At 44.7% G+C, this 15,597-nt stretch overlaps 1 protein-coding gene across 10 annotated transcripts in view; it reads left to right on the forward strand.

Annotated features, from left to right (window-relative positions):
* NTM (neurotrimin) overlaps positions 1 to 15,597 on the forward strand; it is a 1,092,588-nt gene that overhangs the window by 869,493 nt on the left and 207,498 nt on the right. For 9 of the 10 annotated variants that reach the window (XM_008259092.5, XM_089314451.1, XM_089314446.1 and 6 more), the window contains one exon: positions 10,276 to 10,508. In XM_008259092.5, the coding sequence (XP_008257314.1) occupies positions 10,276 to 10,508 (233 nt within the window). Of the gene's footprint in view, positions 1 to 4,526; positions 4,675 to 10,275; positions 10,509 to 15,597 lie in introns of those variants that run through there. The other variant, XM_089314463.1, reaches the window with a different exon arrangement.

A 15,597-nucleotide genomic window follows, 5' to 3' on the forward strand; every position in this document is an offset into this window, starting at 1 on the left:
GGGATAGCTGCGCAGGTAGGGATATGCAGAGGATCATGAGCCTGGGAGCCAGGCTTGGTTTGCAGCAGTCTTCTGGCTGCACACTATGATGGCCCTGGGCAGGCCAGCAAACCTTCTCTCTGTAGACCTGGGCCGTCACGGTCGGGAGACCCCCATCCTCTTGGATTCTCCCTTGCAGTCAGCGACCGAGATGGAACATTGGTATGTGCTTGTCTCAGGAAGTGCACCTGTGAGACTTTTTTCTCAACATTTCCTTGGGGTCTCAGAAGCTTACTGTTAGGGATTCCCGCAGTCCTCAGGGCCAGCGTCCCTTAACTCCTCCCTGAGGCTCCTCCAGAGAGCTAACCGCCAAGGGAGGCAGTGAGGGAGGCTGAGGGCTCAGGCTGGGCCACCCACCAGTGAATACAAAGCAGCCTAAGAGAGTTGCGGTCCCCCGAGAGAGAGAACTCATCAAGCAGCCAAGTATCCCAGGGGCACAGATGAAGAAAGCCAGCAGAAAATGTGCCCACTGCGAGGTCTCCCGTCCTGGTGTTGAGCGATGTCCGCCCCTTCCCACTGGGACTTGCGGTATTTCTTGGGGACCCACTCTGCCCCCAGGGTTTCCTTTGCTGAGATCCAATAGCTGGAGACACCCAATTACCTCTTTTGTAGCTAATTATCCTTGCACTTCCTTGGCTTCCTGAGTGCTGAGTTTCCAGACCCTGGGGACCCCCTCCTCCCTCCCTCCTCACAAGCCACCACAGCGAGGACTTATAGGACAAGGACAAAGAGGGATGAGGGTCCAGCCACTCCGGCTGACATCTGTGTATCAGTTCTGACCCCCTGTTCCAACTTTGTCTCAGCCTTTTCGATGGGAGGGAAGGTGTGTGGTTACTCCAGCCTGCTTAGTAACCACCCTTGGTTTCACCAGAGCCTGGGCAATCACTTGGCCACAGCAGCGCCCCCTAGAGATAAAATGATGTGTGGCCGAGGTCACTCAGAGAATACAGCAGGCTTCCTGGAACCCAGGAGTCCCCGTGTCGTTGAATTCTAGCTTAAATCACTTTCTCTTCTTCCCTGCATGCTGTGGGGGCAGCTGAGGCCGTGTCTTCTTGGGCCATGAGCCACACTGCTTTCTTGCTGTGATCTCGGGGGCTGATTGTGATCTGCTCAGGACCCCCTGGGTGCCGGCCTCTCCCTTCCTTGGCTTCATTTGATCTGGATTCAGTCTTCGGTCTCCTAGGCCGTGAGTTCTGTCCCCATACAAGTAGTGTTCAAGTCCTGTAGAGAGACGGTGCTCCCAGGTGCTAGGAGGGTTCTGAAGGCAAGAGACAGGCTGGGGGAGAGGATAGATTGTGTCTCTGCAATAAATTGAAGACGGAGCTAGACTCAGAGATGGGGCCAGGAGCGGCTGATGCCTGTGCCAGGCTGCCAGGCTGGCACATCCTTCTTAGTCAGCCCAGGCCCTGGGTATGGAGGAACAGGCACCTGAAGCCCCTTCTCTGGTCCACACAATTTACCTGCTAGGTACCAGACAACCCAGTTTGACCAGTGTAATTGGAGATAGTGTCCGGTTTGGATAACAGGTAGCAGTGTTCCGCCTGCAAACTTGAACCTAACTTGCCCAGGCAGCAGGCTTTATGGGGACCTGCTAGTGAGGACAAGAAGCAAGGTAGAGCCAAGATGGAGCAGGGACTGCAGCCTGATTAGTTTCCCTAAATCCTCTTTCTTCTTCCCAGCTCATTCCTCGCCAGGCAGCACTGCACCCCAGAAGAAGGAGGCAATTCAAGCCTGCCACTGTCTATAACTGTCGGTCACTCTTTACTCTTTGTCTTCAGGAGAAGATGAAAATTCTTCCACGAGGCTGATTGCACAGCCCGCCTGCCATAGCCAGGATTCCTGCAGGGAAAAAGTGGCGGGCTCAAATTGGGCAATGTGAAGAAGTTTTAAACAAAGTGCAGAAAATCCACAAGGGACAGGCGAGACCCCAGGGCTAGTCCCCTGAGGGCAGTCACAGCTCCCACCAGGGAGAGAAGGCTCTGGGGAGAGGGCCCCCAGCAGGGACTGCAAGCTTTGGTTGCAGATGTAAACATCTCTGGAACCCCCTCCCTTTCTGTACCTTCCCTGTTTTTTATCACTACTTTTACAGACTGCATCCCAGGAAAACCAGGCAGAAGAACCTGGGCCTGCAACCCGCACAGACCAGTCTGATGTGGACTTGTGGAGCATACTGACTTGCTGGCTTCATCTCTGGTCATGGTGTCTTCTACCAGAACCTTCTGTCCCATACCATCCACATTTCCCCACAAATCCCTCAGGCTCTCCTTCCGGTTCCTTTGTATTCTGCACCTGCTCATTGCTTGCCTGGGGGTGCTGTACCCTCCCCCTTTTCAAGCTCCTTCTAAACTTGACTGCTGCATTATGGCTCACCAGGCCCCAAATTGCCCTGCGATGAGCAGGAATCTTGGGTGGGGTTCCTGAGAATAGAGACAAAAATAGTATTGATGTTCTGTCTTTGCATAGCCTCACAGATCACACAAAGGTGTTGTACAATTGTGCTGCCTTCAACACATCCAAGAGTAGAGTCTCTCTGGAGAACACTCACGGGACGATAACAATTTTTGCACGTCATAGCCGGGATTTAAAGTGACAGTGAAGCTTGGTCTTGATAAGAGTACAGCAGTTTGTCTAAAAAAACAATAAGAATATATATTCCTCCCAAAAAAATCAAGTCATAGAATCTCAAAAGTGAGAAGTGTTGGTGTTTGGGTTTTCACACTGGTACAAATCCGAGTGCTCTGCTGTTGATTTCAGAAAAATCATGGTCCGCCTAACTCAACAGTTAGCTTTGGAACAAGCCTACTGTGTTTGAGTCACACATGAAGGATGTACCAGTAGGTGTATCTTCTGCAGGTTGACAAAGCCAGGCTTTCACAGTTTCCTCCTGAGACTGGAGATTCGAAAGGGAACCACATTCATTACTTTGATTCCCATATAAACAGTTACTGAGCATAGAAGAGGTGTGTGCATTTGTGGTTTTTTTAAAGAATTATTTTATTTATTTGAAAGACAGAATTACAGACAGGTAGAGCCAGAGAGAGAGAGGTCTTCCATTTTGCCAACTCACTCCACAAAAGACCCCAACAGCCAAAGCTAAGCTCATCCAAAGCCAGGAGCCAGGAGCCAGGAGCCAGGGGCCAGGAGCCAGGAGCCAGAAGCTTCTTCCAGGTCTCCCACATGGGCTCAGGGCCCAAGGACTCGGGCTATCTTCTGTGGCTTTCCTGGGCCACAGCAGAGAGCTGGATCAGAAGTAGAGCAGCCGGGACTTGAACCGGCACCCATATGGGATGTGGTGCTGCAGGCTGGGGCTTTAACCCACTGTGCCACAGTGCTGGCCCCATGCATTTGTGTTTGAAATGCTGGTGGTGGGGGCATACAGAATAATAGTCCTCCCAGCCTGGATTTTTATTGGATACAAGTCTCATCCATTGTCTTATCTCTCAGGGGATTGTGAACAATGGGAAGTTTTCATCGAGTAATTGATCAGCGTACAGTATTTATTTGGTTAACTTCATATACAATGTTCTGTAGAAACACCAGTGAAGATAAGGTATGGCCCTTGCATTTCGAGAATTTGTAGTGTAGTCAACAATGTAACATACATACACATAAGATGAGACAACAGTAGATAGTATAGACCATCTAGTAGGATACTTACTGGGTTTCTGTAACATACAAAGCGATGTATTCACATGGTTTGCTTCTGTTAATCTTCTCATTAATGCCATGCAGGAAGAAAAGTTATTTCCGCTGCAGGGCTTAAGTGTAACGCTGGGCAGGGAGATAGTCACTCTGAAGCTACAGAAGCCCCAAGAATGGAGCTAGGGTTTTCATTCCAGCAGTGTGGCTTCTAGGTCTGTTTTCCTTGTGACTACAGCTGGTGACTAGCCGTGTGAGCTTCACAGCACAGCTCGTGTGCAGTTGTTTTTTGTGGTTTTGTTTTTCCCTCGCCCTCATTTTTGCACTCCTGTTTCTACCCAGGCATGGCCAGCCTTGTCATTATTTTCGTAACTAGGAAAGGTTTCACAGCACATATCCATTTTCTCATGTAAAGCAAAAACAATAATGGTTGCATGATGGAAGGAATCGAGTGTAAGTTTGGTGTTTTTGTCTCGATAGAACCTAAACCATCAATTTTATAAATATCAACGTGAGTTCAGAGTCTAAAAAATACCCAGTAGGGTCAAAATTGGCAGCCTCAGCAGTGAGGCCATCTCTTACAATGGTGAACTAAAGTACTAACTGGTATCTGAGTTTTCAGTGTTTGGGGGAGGACGCATCCTGGTCCCCCCCCACACACACAAAAAACACCCCACATTCTCACAGGGCAGATCTACCTTTCCCATAGCACAGGGTGTGGATATTTCTAAGCCATTTAGCTTGCAATAATTCTTTGTGCAGCTTAGGGGAGGGGTGGGGCACAGAGGCCCCAAAGTTAGGGCAGCTGGAGCGTTTCTGAGTGATAAGAGGAGATTGTGCCCAGGTGCTGTGAAGGGCGGAAGCACTTATTTTGCTGTGGTCTCAAGCGTTGCCCGAGATGTGCCTCCTTTCAAAAGCAGTTAAAGGACCATTTGAGAGAGGGAATGGTTGGGTTGCACACTGTCTGGACCCATTTTCCCTCAGATCTTCAGGCAGGTGTGTTTAAGAAAGGCCAAACCTGGATTTTTTTCTCTCTTGCTTCAATAAGCTTTTTCTTTATTTCAACACTCTCTTTGCCTGTCTTTAGAAGGTTGGGAGCAAATACTTTTGCTCTATTTTTCTTCCAATTCTCAGTCTCTAATCTCTCTCGTCTCTCATCTCAAATCCAAAAACCAGCTTGAGGTCCTGAGTTCATAAATCTCTGATTTTTTTTCCTTCTGCAACACACATTTGAGCTTGCATCATCGTCTTGTGCTATTCCTCTTTATATCCAGGCAATACGTGTGATAAAGTCACCATTCATCAGCAGGGGATAAAGAAAGTCGAAGGAAGTATAGGTCTGCATTTTTGGAGTGTTGGGATAATAGACACTGCTATAGAGAATTACTGGTGGGGCCACTTTCTGTGCCGTGCTTGGTGCCCTGGTACATGGCTGAGCATATGCCCATGTGGCTGGATCCTCTTCTGGCCAACCACTCATCTTCTAAGAGAATGTATTGACTTCAAAGTAGGCAGGGCACCCTCAATATTAGCTCCATTCTATATAAGAAGGGACTTCTGCAGAAACAGAGTACATTCAGACACACATTAAGTAAGAAGATCCTAGTAGCTCCGCACTGAAATGGCAAGCAAATCTGCCTCCTGGAATCTGGGTCTGGATTCTGCCAGGACACTGGATTTCAGCCTTGGCTGCGTAAGGGAGCCACACGGAGGAGAGAAAGGCTACTGCAGGAATGGAGGTAATGAGAAAGTCCGTCCGAGAAATGCAAAGGCTGACGACCACCAGCTGGAGGGCCCTGGGGTATGGAAGTAAGTGGAAGCAGACACTGAAGCTGGGATGCTCTTCAAGTCCAGAGCAGTTGGGACTGAAGGGCCAGACTGGAATCCTTGGATCCATGAATGTTGTTCCTCTGTTCTTTGTGTGTGGGAAGGGTGGGCTGAGAGGATGTTGGAGGTGGGAAGGTGGTGTGTCTCAACATTGTAGAGGCGAAGAGGAGAGCCTTGTAATGTTTGGTCTGGGGATTTTCACCCATCTGTCTGCCATTTTTCTTCCTGGCCTGCACCCTGCTGACCTCTGTTTTCTCAATCTCTGATCAGCACCATCTCCACCTGTGTTTACCTGTATTAAGTCAGAGATAGGTGATTTGGAAACCACACTCATTCCTAGTTAATTGTTTCCAAGAGTATGCTGAAGAGTTCATGGAAAACACAATTGAAAGATGTTTATTTTGATGAGAAAACTTTTGAAAGTGTAGTTTTTTCATAGTGTACATTTTCTATGAACTTTTTTGAAGATACCTGTATTCGTGGACTTCAAAATTTCAAAAGGGAGGTGAAATACCATGGTATGATTTAGGAGTAATTGTGTTGAAGAATTATGTTCAAGATGAAAACAGGGAGTCTCTTCACCATGTTTCCCACCTCCAAACCTCGACCTTCTCTCCCCAACCAAAGCATTCACTCTGGCTGGGAGAACAATTATGCTTTGCTTCCCTCCCTCCCTCCCTCCCTTCCTTCCTCCCTCCCTCCCTCCCTCCCTCCCTTCCTTTCCTCCCTCCCTCCTTCCTTCCTCCCTCCCTCCCTCCTTACTCCGTCCCTCCCTTTTTTTCTCTCTCTCTCTCTGGGAGAAATGTCTCCCAACGCTGCTGTGCAGACTGGGTAAGTGAGACAGATAGATGGGGGCAGGTACGCGGCAGTGACAGGAGTTGGCTGTTGAACTACTCTTATGATCCATCTGCACAGAAGCCAGCGTTAATTCTATGGAGACCCAGCAAGACGGATGTCCAGCAGTGACAGCTTGGACACCCGAGTGTGACCTTGGATGTACCCAAAACCACTGCTGAAAGCTACGCCAACTTTCCAGCGTAGTCTATCACGGGAGCTGCATCCCAGTGCTGGAAATTGGCTGCGTTCGGCGCGTCAGTGTATCTGCAGATGAACCTCTCTGGCTCTGTAACGTGGAAGAGTGTGGTGAGATGACTTCCATTGCAGTCAATTTTCCATAATAGGGCGCTCACAAGGACGCCCAGGACAGGTCTGTGATATTCCTGAGATTGTGAGCTGCCCCCGTTGTGGGTATCAACAATTACTCAAGCAGTTTAGTGTCTGCTGGTCGGCGTGTCCTGTGCCAATGCCACTCACCTGGAATCCAGGCACATTTCAGCTGCTGGAGTTAAACAATTGCTCAGACTCTGCTTCTGCCTTCCCAGAACATATTGGTTACAAGAAAGTTGTTCCCTGGGCAGGAGTGGGAAGCTATTTCAGACTGGAATCATGTCCTGCTGCTCATTCACTTGGCTGCTCTCATTCCACCAGAAATCAGAGGTGAAAATTATTTAGAAAGGGCGGTGGTGTCCAGACCAGCAGCCTCCATATCACTTGGGAATATAGGAAGACTTCAAAAAGTTAATGGAAAATGAAATTAAAGGATAAGTTTATTCTGGTCCATTTTTTTAAATCTACAGATGGAATTTCCATATTATACATTTTCTTTTTTTTTTTTTTTGCTTCATTTTTTTTTTTATTTAATGAATATAAGTTTCCAAAGTACGAATAATGGATTACAATGGCTTCCCCCCCATACCTTCCCTCCCACCCACAACCCTCCCCTTTCCCGCATATTATACATTTTCTAGGAGCTTTTTGGTTTCCCAGAAACGAGCACTGTCAGCCCCAACTCCAGACCTGGTGGAGACCCCCAGGGATCCCCATTTTCTTGGGACCTCTAGGCGATTCTGACGCCCACTGAATCTGAGAAGCACTTGGATGTTCTGCTGGGAGATCCCACACAACAAAGGATGTCTAACTTGAAAAACAAAACAGGAAGTGGGTTGAATCCTGACTCTTGGGTTTACTATCAGTGTGATCTTACTCGGTGTAGATAATGTGTCTTAGCCTGAGATGATCTCGGCAGTAGTATGTGAACTCAATCAAGGTTTTGAGAGGTTCATGATCAAACAGTCCAAATAACAGGACTGTACCACGCCTACCATAGAGTAATGTATGTTCAGGAAACCTTATCCACGACCGTGTATTTCCTGGTTTTCTGCACAAACCCAAAGTGAAGGTCAGAGCATGACTGCTTCTAAGGTTACTAATGTCAACAGTGTCCTAAGTATATTCTTAGCAAAGCAAGCTGCGGAGGGTGTTGTCTTTGTATGGAGAGACTTTTAAGCCAATGCAGCTCCAGATATGTTCCAGGTGAGCTGGCCCTAGATGAGTGCCATCAGGCCTTGAGGACTACAAGGGCAGGTACGGTGATGGTGCTCCCTTGTGTTGGCCATACTTCTCCCCCTCTCACTCACACTCTCAGAGTATATTCTGGGTGCTGTCTTTGAAACCCACGTAAAGCTTGGAGTACACTGTGGACCAGTGGGAACTTCGTGTGCATTCATGTCACCTGGAGAGCTTATGAAAGTACAGATTCTATCCAGTGCCTCTGAGATGGGCTTTAGAGCCTCCGTTTCTCAGGAGATCCCGGGTGATACTCATGCTGCTAACTTGCTGATCACTCCTGCCTAGTAAGATGCTAGCTCAGTGCTTCTCAAACCTCAATACACACAGGATTCACCTCTAGACAGATGGACTCAAGGAATGGTCCAGGGGCCTTCAGCAACTGTACCACATGGGAGCTTACTAAAAGTGCAGATTGTCAAACCCCACCCCAGACCTACCCTACTGGAGTCTGCATTTGAATGAGAGCCAGAGGTGATTTATAAGCACAAAAGTGTTTCGACTGCCCTGATGTTTGTTCGCACAGGACCCTACCCTTGGTTTAATGCCCTGCTCTCACCATCGTGAAATTCTTACTAATTCTTGAACAAAGACTCTGCATTTTCATTTTGCCCCAGGCCTTACAAAGTTATGTGGTGCTTTTGCCTATACTCTTCTATGAGTAGTAACCTTCCAGCTGTAGTGTGGCTATGCCCTGATGGATGTACTGTTATAAATTCCTGTTTCTGGGTTTCCAAAGATTCTGAGTGCATAGGACAAGATGAGGAACCATGACATTGTAACAAAGCTATCATGCAATTCTGATGTAAACGGTTTTTGCTCCCTTCATAAAACAACCCCCTGAGCTGTTTCTAGTTAGGTGTCTTGTCATTTCCCTGTGGTGTATCACAGTAATCCAGAGAGACCCGGCATTGCCCGAAGGTGCACTAGCAGCACAGAGCTTGCAGGACACCAGAGCAAAGGATTGGTCCATTCCCCACAGGTGCTCTCAGCAGGTATCCACCTGCGCCTGAGTGACCCCATGGTGGTGGTTGATATTTACACAAGCCAAGCAGAAAGGAGGCACTGCCCAGGGTTTCCTGTCTGCAGATGGACCACCTGGGGAAGCTGGTGTGTTCAGCAGCAGTTTTTAGAATTTTAGATGGTCACAAACCATCTTGAGAACTCAATAGAAATCATCATCACTGATGAGAAATGCACATTCGTACATTCTGAGGTCCACACAGGACTGAGGAGTCTGACTCACTGTCTTAACAACTCTCTTGGACAACTCCCCAGACCACTGAGAACCTTAGAGCTCTGGCCATTAAGGTAGAAAATGGGGAAGAGCGACTATTCCAAGAACTGTTGCAGGAATCATATGAGACAGTGTGAATGTAAAATGCTTTGTACACTGCAGAAGCAGGTGTAAATGTGAGGCATCATTATATCGACCATGCTAACACTGCTATTTCCATCATTGTAGTTAAGATCAGGGCACTGTGTTTGTGAATTTAGCCTAAGGCCATAGAACATACGTGGTGTAACTAGAGAGGGAAATGAGTACAGACAGATACAATGAGTCCTTGGTGAGAGTCACTGTGCAATTTCAAAGTGTGGGAAAGAAAAAGAAACTTCCACAATCTGAGGACTCCAGATGCAAAACTGAAAGAAAGGAAATCTATTTTTGTATGTGCAAACAGTTTTGGGGTTTTGGAAAATGCCTTTAGTCTCATAGTAATTGAATATTTCTGCCCCGAATTACAGTGAAGATGAACAGCAGTTGTGGTGATCCATATTTAGTCCTGACTTTAGGAGGCTTCTGTTGGGATTTGTTATTTGGAGATGAGAGGAATGATGTTTATTAGTTAAAAGCTGAGTCTCTGCTCCAGTACTTATTAACTGTGTGACTTGAACAATTGTTTAGTTTCTCTGTTTTCTTCTTTCTCCAATTCTTCATAGGGTTGTTGTAAGTATCGAACCACTTAGTACAGCCAAATCACCTAGACAGTGATGTGAGTGGTTATCATCACCACATCATGGAACTCTTCGAGCAAAGCGAGAGCCAGCAATGCTGGAAGAACTCCGGCACAGAGTCTCCAGGTTCTAACTGTAAAGTTACCTGAAGTGGCTCTGTGCCCAGGTGCCTGCACACAGATGTCTGGGACAGCCCGTACTCTGAGGCTGTGAGCCCATCAGGTCTGTGCTGCTGACTTCCGGAAAGTTCCACCTGTGGCAAATCAGCCGAGGAAATGGGTGTCTCCTGAGGCTAAGGGGGAGAGACCAGGCACGGCCACTTATCTCAGCCTTGCCGTGAAGACTCCGCTCTGACGCCTGCTGTTTTCTCTCTCCCCCTTTGACTTCTCTGTCTGGTCTTCTCCTCAGGTGCACAATTGACAACCGGGTCACCCGGGTGGCCTGGCTGAACCGCAGCACCATCCTCTATGCTGGGAATGACAAGTGGTGCCTGGACCCTCGTGTGGTTCTACTGAGCAACACCCAGACCCAGTACAGCATCGAGATCCAGAACGTGGACGTGTATGACGAAGGCCCCTACACCTGCTCTGTGCAGACAGACAACCACCCAAAGACCTCGAGGGTCCACCTCATCGTGCAAGGTGGGTGGGGCTTGGTTGGGAGGTGGGCATGAAAACCTGAATTCAGGACGTTTTCTGTGGTCCTCAACAGAGAAGAAATCTATCATTTATTCTGGCCAGATCCCCTTTCTGGTTGTCATTTTGCTGTAGAACCAGAATTTTTCAGTACATTTCCATAATAAGAGCATAGTGTTTTTTTTTTTTTTTTATCTTTGTTCCAATAATGTACTTTCTCAGGTAATTATATTCTAATTGTTGTTTTCCCTTGGTATTGTTTTAAGTTCCTGGTATTTTAAATGTTCCATCTATTCTAAAACTTGCTTTCTTTTAACATTAGCATTTTGTTGTTGTTGTTTTCTTTATTTTTCAAAAATTTGGATTGACAGGTAATACTTGTACACCTCTATGGGACATTGAGCAACATTTCAATACATGCACACAGCATAGAGTGATCACATCAGGCAATTAGCATCCCCACTATCTTTCTGAGTCTTTAGGGATGTCTATATATAGAATCATGTCATCCGCAAACAGTGATAATTTATCTTTCTCTATTCCTATCTGTATAACTTTTCTTGCCTTCTTTAAAGATTTATTTATTTGAAAGGCGGTTACAGAGAGAAGGAGACACACACACACACACACACACACACACACACATCTTCCATCTGCTGGTTCACTCTCCAAATGGCCACAGTGGCTGGGACTGGGCCAGGCAGACGCCAGGAGCCAGGAGCTTCACCCAGGTCCCCTGTGGTTGTAGGGGCCCAAGGACTTGGGTCATCTTTCACTGCCTTCCACAAGCATTAGCAGAGAGCAGGATTGGAAAGGGAGCACCTGGGACTTAAAGGGGTACCAACAAGGGACGCTGGCATCGCAGGCAGCAGCTTAACCCGCTGCACCACAGCACCAGCTCCAATTTTTCTTTCTTAATTGCCTAAGACATTCAATACAGTGTTGGATAAGAGTGATGAGAATTGACATACTTGTCTAGTTTCATATCTTAAAGGAAATACTTTAAGCCTTTCCTCATTCAATATGAGATGGGCTGTGTGTTTATCACCACTTCACCACTTTATTGTGGTGAGGTATGAACCTGCTATGCCTAATATGCTTAGAGTTTTAATAATGAATTAATGTCAAGTTTTGTCAAATGCTTTCTCTGCACATATTAAGCTGGTTATGTAATTTTTATCTTTGATTCCACTGGTGGTGTGATGTATTACATTTATTGATTTATATGTGTAGATCTGTCTATGTGTCTTTGGGATAAAATCCACTTGATCATGATGGGTGATCTTTTTGACGTGATGTTGGATTCTATTTTTTTAATAATCTTTATGCTTATGTTTACTCTTCTTTGTTATGCCTTTAGTTTGGTCTTATGGTAATACTGCCTCATGTGATTACTTTGATAGGGTTTCCTCTCTTAATTTTTTGGAATAGTGTTGGAATAATTTGTGTTATATATTCCTTAAAAGTGGATTATAAGGTGCTGGCATTGTGGTGCAATAGGTTAAATCACCATTTGAAATCCCAATGTCCACTATTGGAATGCCAGCTGAAGTCCCGACTGCTCCACTTTGGATCCAGCTTCCTGCTAATGTGCCTCGGAAAGCAGCAGAGAATGGCCCAAGTCCCTGGACCCCTGCATCCACATGGGAGACACGGATGGAGTTCAAGGCTTCTAGCTTCAACATAAACAAGTCCTGGCTATTACAGCCCTTTGGGGAGTGAATTAGCAGATGGAAGATCTCTTTCTCTCTGTCTCTTCCTCTGTCACTCTTTCAAATAAAGCAATAAATCTTCTAAAAAAAAGTTTGATAGAGCTCAGCATTGAAGTCAACTTCAATTGTTGGATGCATTTTTTTTTTTGAGATTTTATTTAGTTATTTGAGATGTAGAGTTACAGTCAGAGAGAGGGAGAGACAGAGAGAGAGGTCTTCCCTCCACTGGTTCACTCTCCAAATGGCTGCAACAGCCCAAGATGTGCCTGTCTGAAGTCAGGAGCCAGGAGCTTCTTCTGGACCTCCCATATGGGTACAGGGGCCCAAGGACTTGGGCCATCTTCCACTGCTTTCCCAGGGCATAGCAGAAAGCTGGATCAGAAGAGGAGCATCTGGGATTAGAACTGGTGCCCATATGGGATGCCCCAGCCACAGGTGGAGGCTTAGACTACTACACCACAGCACTGCCCCGAGATACTTTTTGTTACTAAATCAGTCTCGTTACTCATTTTTGGTTTGTTCAGGTTTCTTTTTGCCTTCAAGGCTCAACTTTAGTAGGTTATATATTCCAGAAAATTTTCCATTTCTTCCAGGTTTTCCAACTTGTTGTTATATACTTGCTTACAATAGTTCAAATAATCTTCTGTTTTTCTGTGGTATCAGTTGTAACACATTGTTTTTCATATCTGATTTTATTCAATTGAGTTTTCTTTCTGTTTTGGTTCTTTAATCTAGCCAAAGGTTTGCTGATTTTTGTCTGTCTTAAAAATAGCTCTTTGTTTCATTAATATTTTTGTTTGCATAGCCTTTATTTCATTTATTTCTGCTCTGATTTTTCTATTTCTTTCCATGTACTGATTTGGAGTTTGGTTTATTCTTGCTTTTCAGTTTCCTGGAGTTACTTCATTAAGTTGTTCGTTTGAGGTCTTTGATTTATTTATGTCAATGTGTACTGCCATCAACTTTCTTGTTAGTAGTTCTGCTCTTATTATATCCTGTAAGTTTTGGTGTGCTGAGTTCTCATTTTCGTTTGTTTCAAGGACTTTAAAAAATTTCCCCCATTAATTCTTCGGTGACCCGTTGTTCATTGAGAAGTATGATGCTTGTCTTCATGTATTTTTGTTACTCCCAGTATTTCTGTGATTTCTGATTTTATTCCATTGTCATTGGAGGAAATACGGTATATGACTTCAGTGTTTTTGCATCTGTTGAGACTTGTTTTAGCCTAATTTATGATACATACTAGAAAATGCACAATATACTGATGAAAGGGTATGCATTCAGCAGCTGTGTGGGGAAATAGTCTGTACATATCTGTCGAGTCCATTAGAGCCCATTTTACCTGATGTTTCTTCATTGGCATTTTGTCTGGATGATCTGTGAACACGGATATTGAAGTTCCCCACTACTATTGTATTGCGGACTATCTCTCTCTTGAGATCAAAATTGAGTGTTCCAGCGTTAGTTGTGTGTGCATTACAATCATTATCTTTTATTTGGGGCTAATGTACTTTATTAAGTATGCAATTTCCCAACAATTTCATGAGAAAGTTTAAAAGCAAAGTTATAATCATTTTAAAGAAAAAAATACAGAGTTAAGAGCATCATTATATTTTCTGAGCACTATAAAATATTTGTTTCTGATATATGGTATTAAATTTCTATAATATATTCTCCAACTGATAGATATGATACATTATTTCAGTGAGTGCCATTATGTCCTCTTGTTGAGATGATCCCTTGATCATAATTTAGTGGCCTTTACCTCTTTTTATCGTTTTTGTGTTCTTTTTTTGTATTTTGTCTGATATTAGAATAGCTACTTTGCTCACTTTTGGCACGGTGTATCTTTTTCCATGCCTTCATTTTCAGGTTATATGTGTCTGACTGGGGAAGTGAGCAGTACATGATTTTTTTAATCCATTCAGCCATTTTATATTGTTTAATTGGGAATATTTAATCCACTTTACATTCGGTATTATTATTGATAAGTAGTCTTTTATCCTGGTCACTTGAAATCTTTCTCTATCTAGTGGGCTTCATTGTTTCACATGCTTTCATAATGGTAGTTATCTTTCTTTGCTTCTGCGTTAAGATTAAACATGTTTTATAAGGCAGAAGGTGCTGAGGAATTTCCTTGGTTTTTGCTTGTCTTGGAAAGTATTTATTAAGGGTAGCTTTGCTACTTATAGGGTTCTTGGCTGGCAGTTTTTCTTTCTTCTTTAAGAACTTGGATTATATCATTTCATCTTTTGACATGTAAGACTTCTGGTGTAAAATCTGCTATTAGTTAAATGAGGGTTCTCTAAAGAGTCCCGTGGTACTTTTCTCTTGCAGATTTTAGAATTTTCTGAGTTGGACTTCTGATAGCCTGGCTGTATATGGAGGATCTTTTCTGGCCTGCTTGGTGTCCTGTTGGCTCCTGTACTTGACTGTCCACATCTTTGCCCAGACTGGGGAGGTTCTCAGCTATTATTCCATTGAATGGGATGTCTATGCCTCTTCTCTTCTTCATGAATTCCCAAAATTTCAATTTTCTTCACCTAAAAATATCCAAGAGATCTCAGGTGCTATCTTAACTCTTTTTTTTCTTTCTTTCTTTTTTTTTTTTTTTTTTTTTTTTTTGGTCTGATTGAGATCTTTCAAAATATCTGTCTCCAAGTTCAGATACTCTTTCAGTTCTGCTTACTCTAGTATATTATTGAGACTTTCTATTGCATTTTCCATTTGACTCATTGATTTCTCCATTTCCAAGATTTATATCTGGTTCTTCTTCAGTATCTTTATCACTTGGCTGAACTTCACATTTATGTCATGTATTATTTTTCTGACTTCATTCAACTGTCCATCTGTTATCTTGTGTCTCTTTGAGTATCCTTACAATTAGTCTTTTGAATTCTTTATCAAGCATTTTCTCAATATCTGTCTTGTTGGAGTCTTACCAAAACAATATTTTGTTCCTTGGGGACCATCCCATTGCCTTGCTTTTTTTGTACACCTTCTGCCCCTACATAGTTATCTACTCATCTGGTGGGCCAGTTGGCTCCACTGCTTTTAAAAGATGGCTTTCATAGCAAAAGACTTCTTCTGAAGCTGTCAGTTTGGTAGACTTTCTTGGCTTTGATTGGATGCTATATTGTGCTGTAGTGTGGTCTCCCTAGACCTTGTTTTGATATGATTGATGCCATGGTGGCGTGGGGTTCTGGGGTACTCTTGGGACCCAATGAGCTTGCTCCTTTCCAATACTGGGTGGCATGCAGTCCCTCAGTCTACACCCTAGTGAGGGGCTGGAGTCATGGGAGCAGCACTGGTGCTAGGAGTGGGCAGGGTACACACATTGTCTTGAGTGCCAGTGCTGGGAACCCTGGTTTGTAGCCCCAGTG

Source organism: Oryctolagus cuniculus, chromosome 1 (genome assembly GCF_051225735.1).
Source record: "Oryctolagus cuniculus isolate XC-2025 breed Fujian yellow rabbit chromosome 1, ASM5122573v1, whole genome shotgun sequence".
Lineage (NCBI taxonomy): Eukaryota > Metazoa > Chordata > Mammalia > Lagomorpha > Leporidae > Oryctolagus > Oryctolagus cuniculus.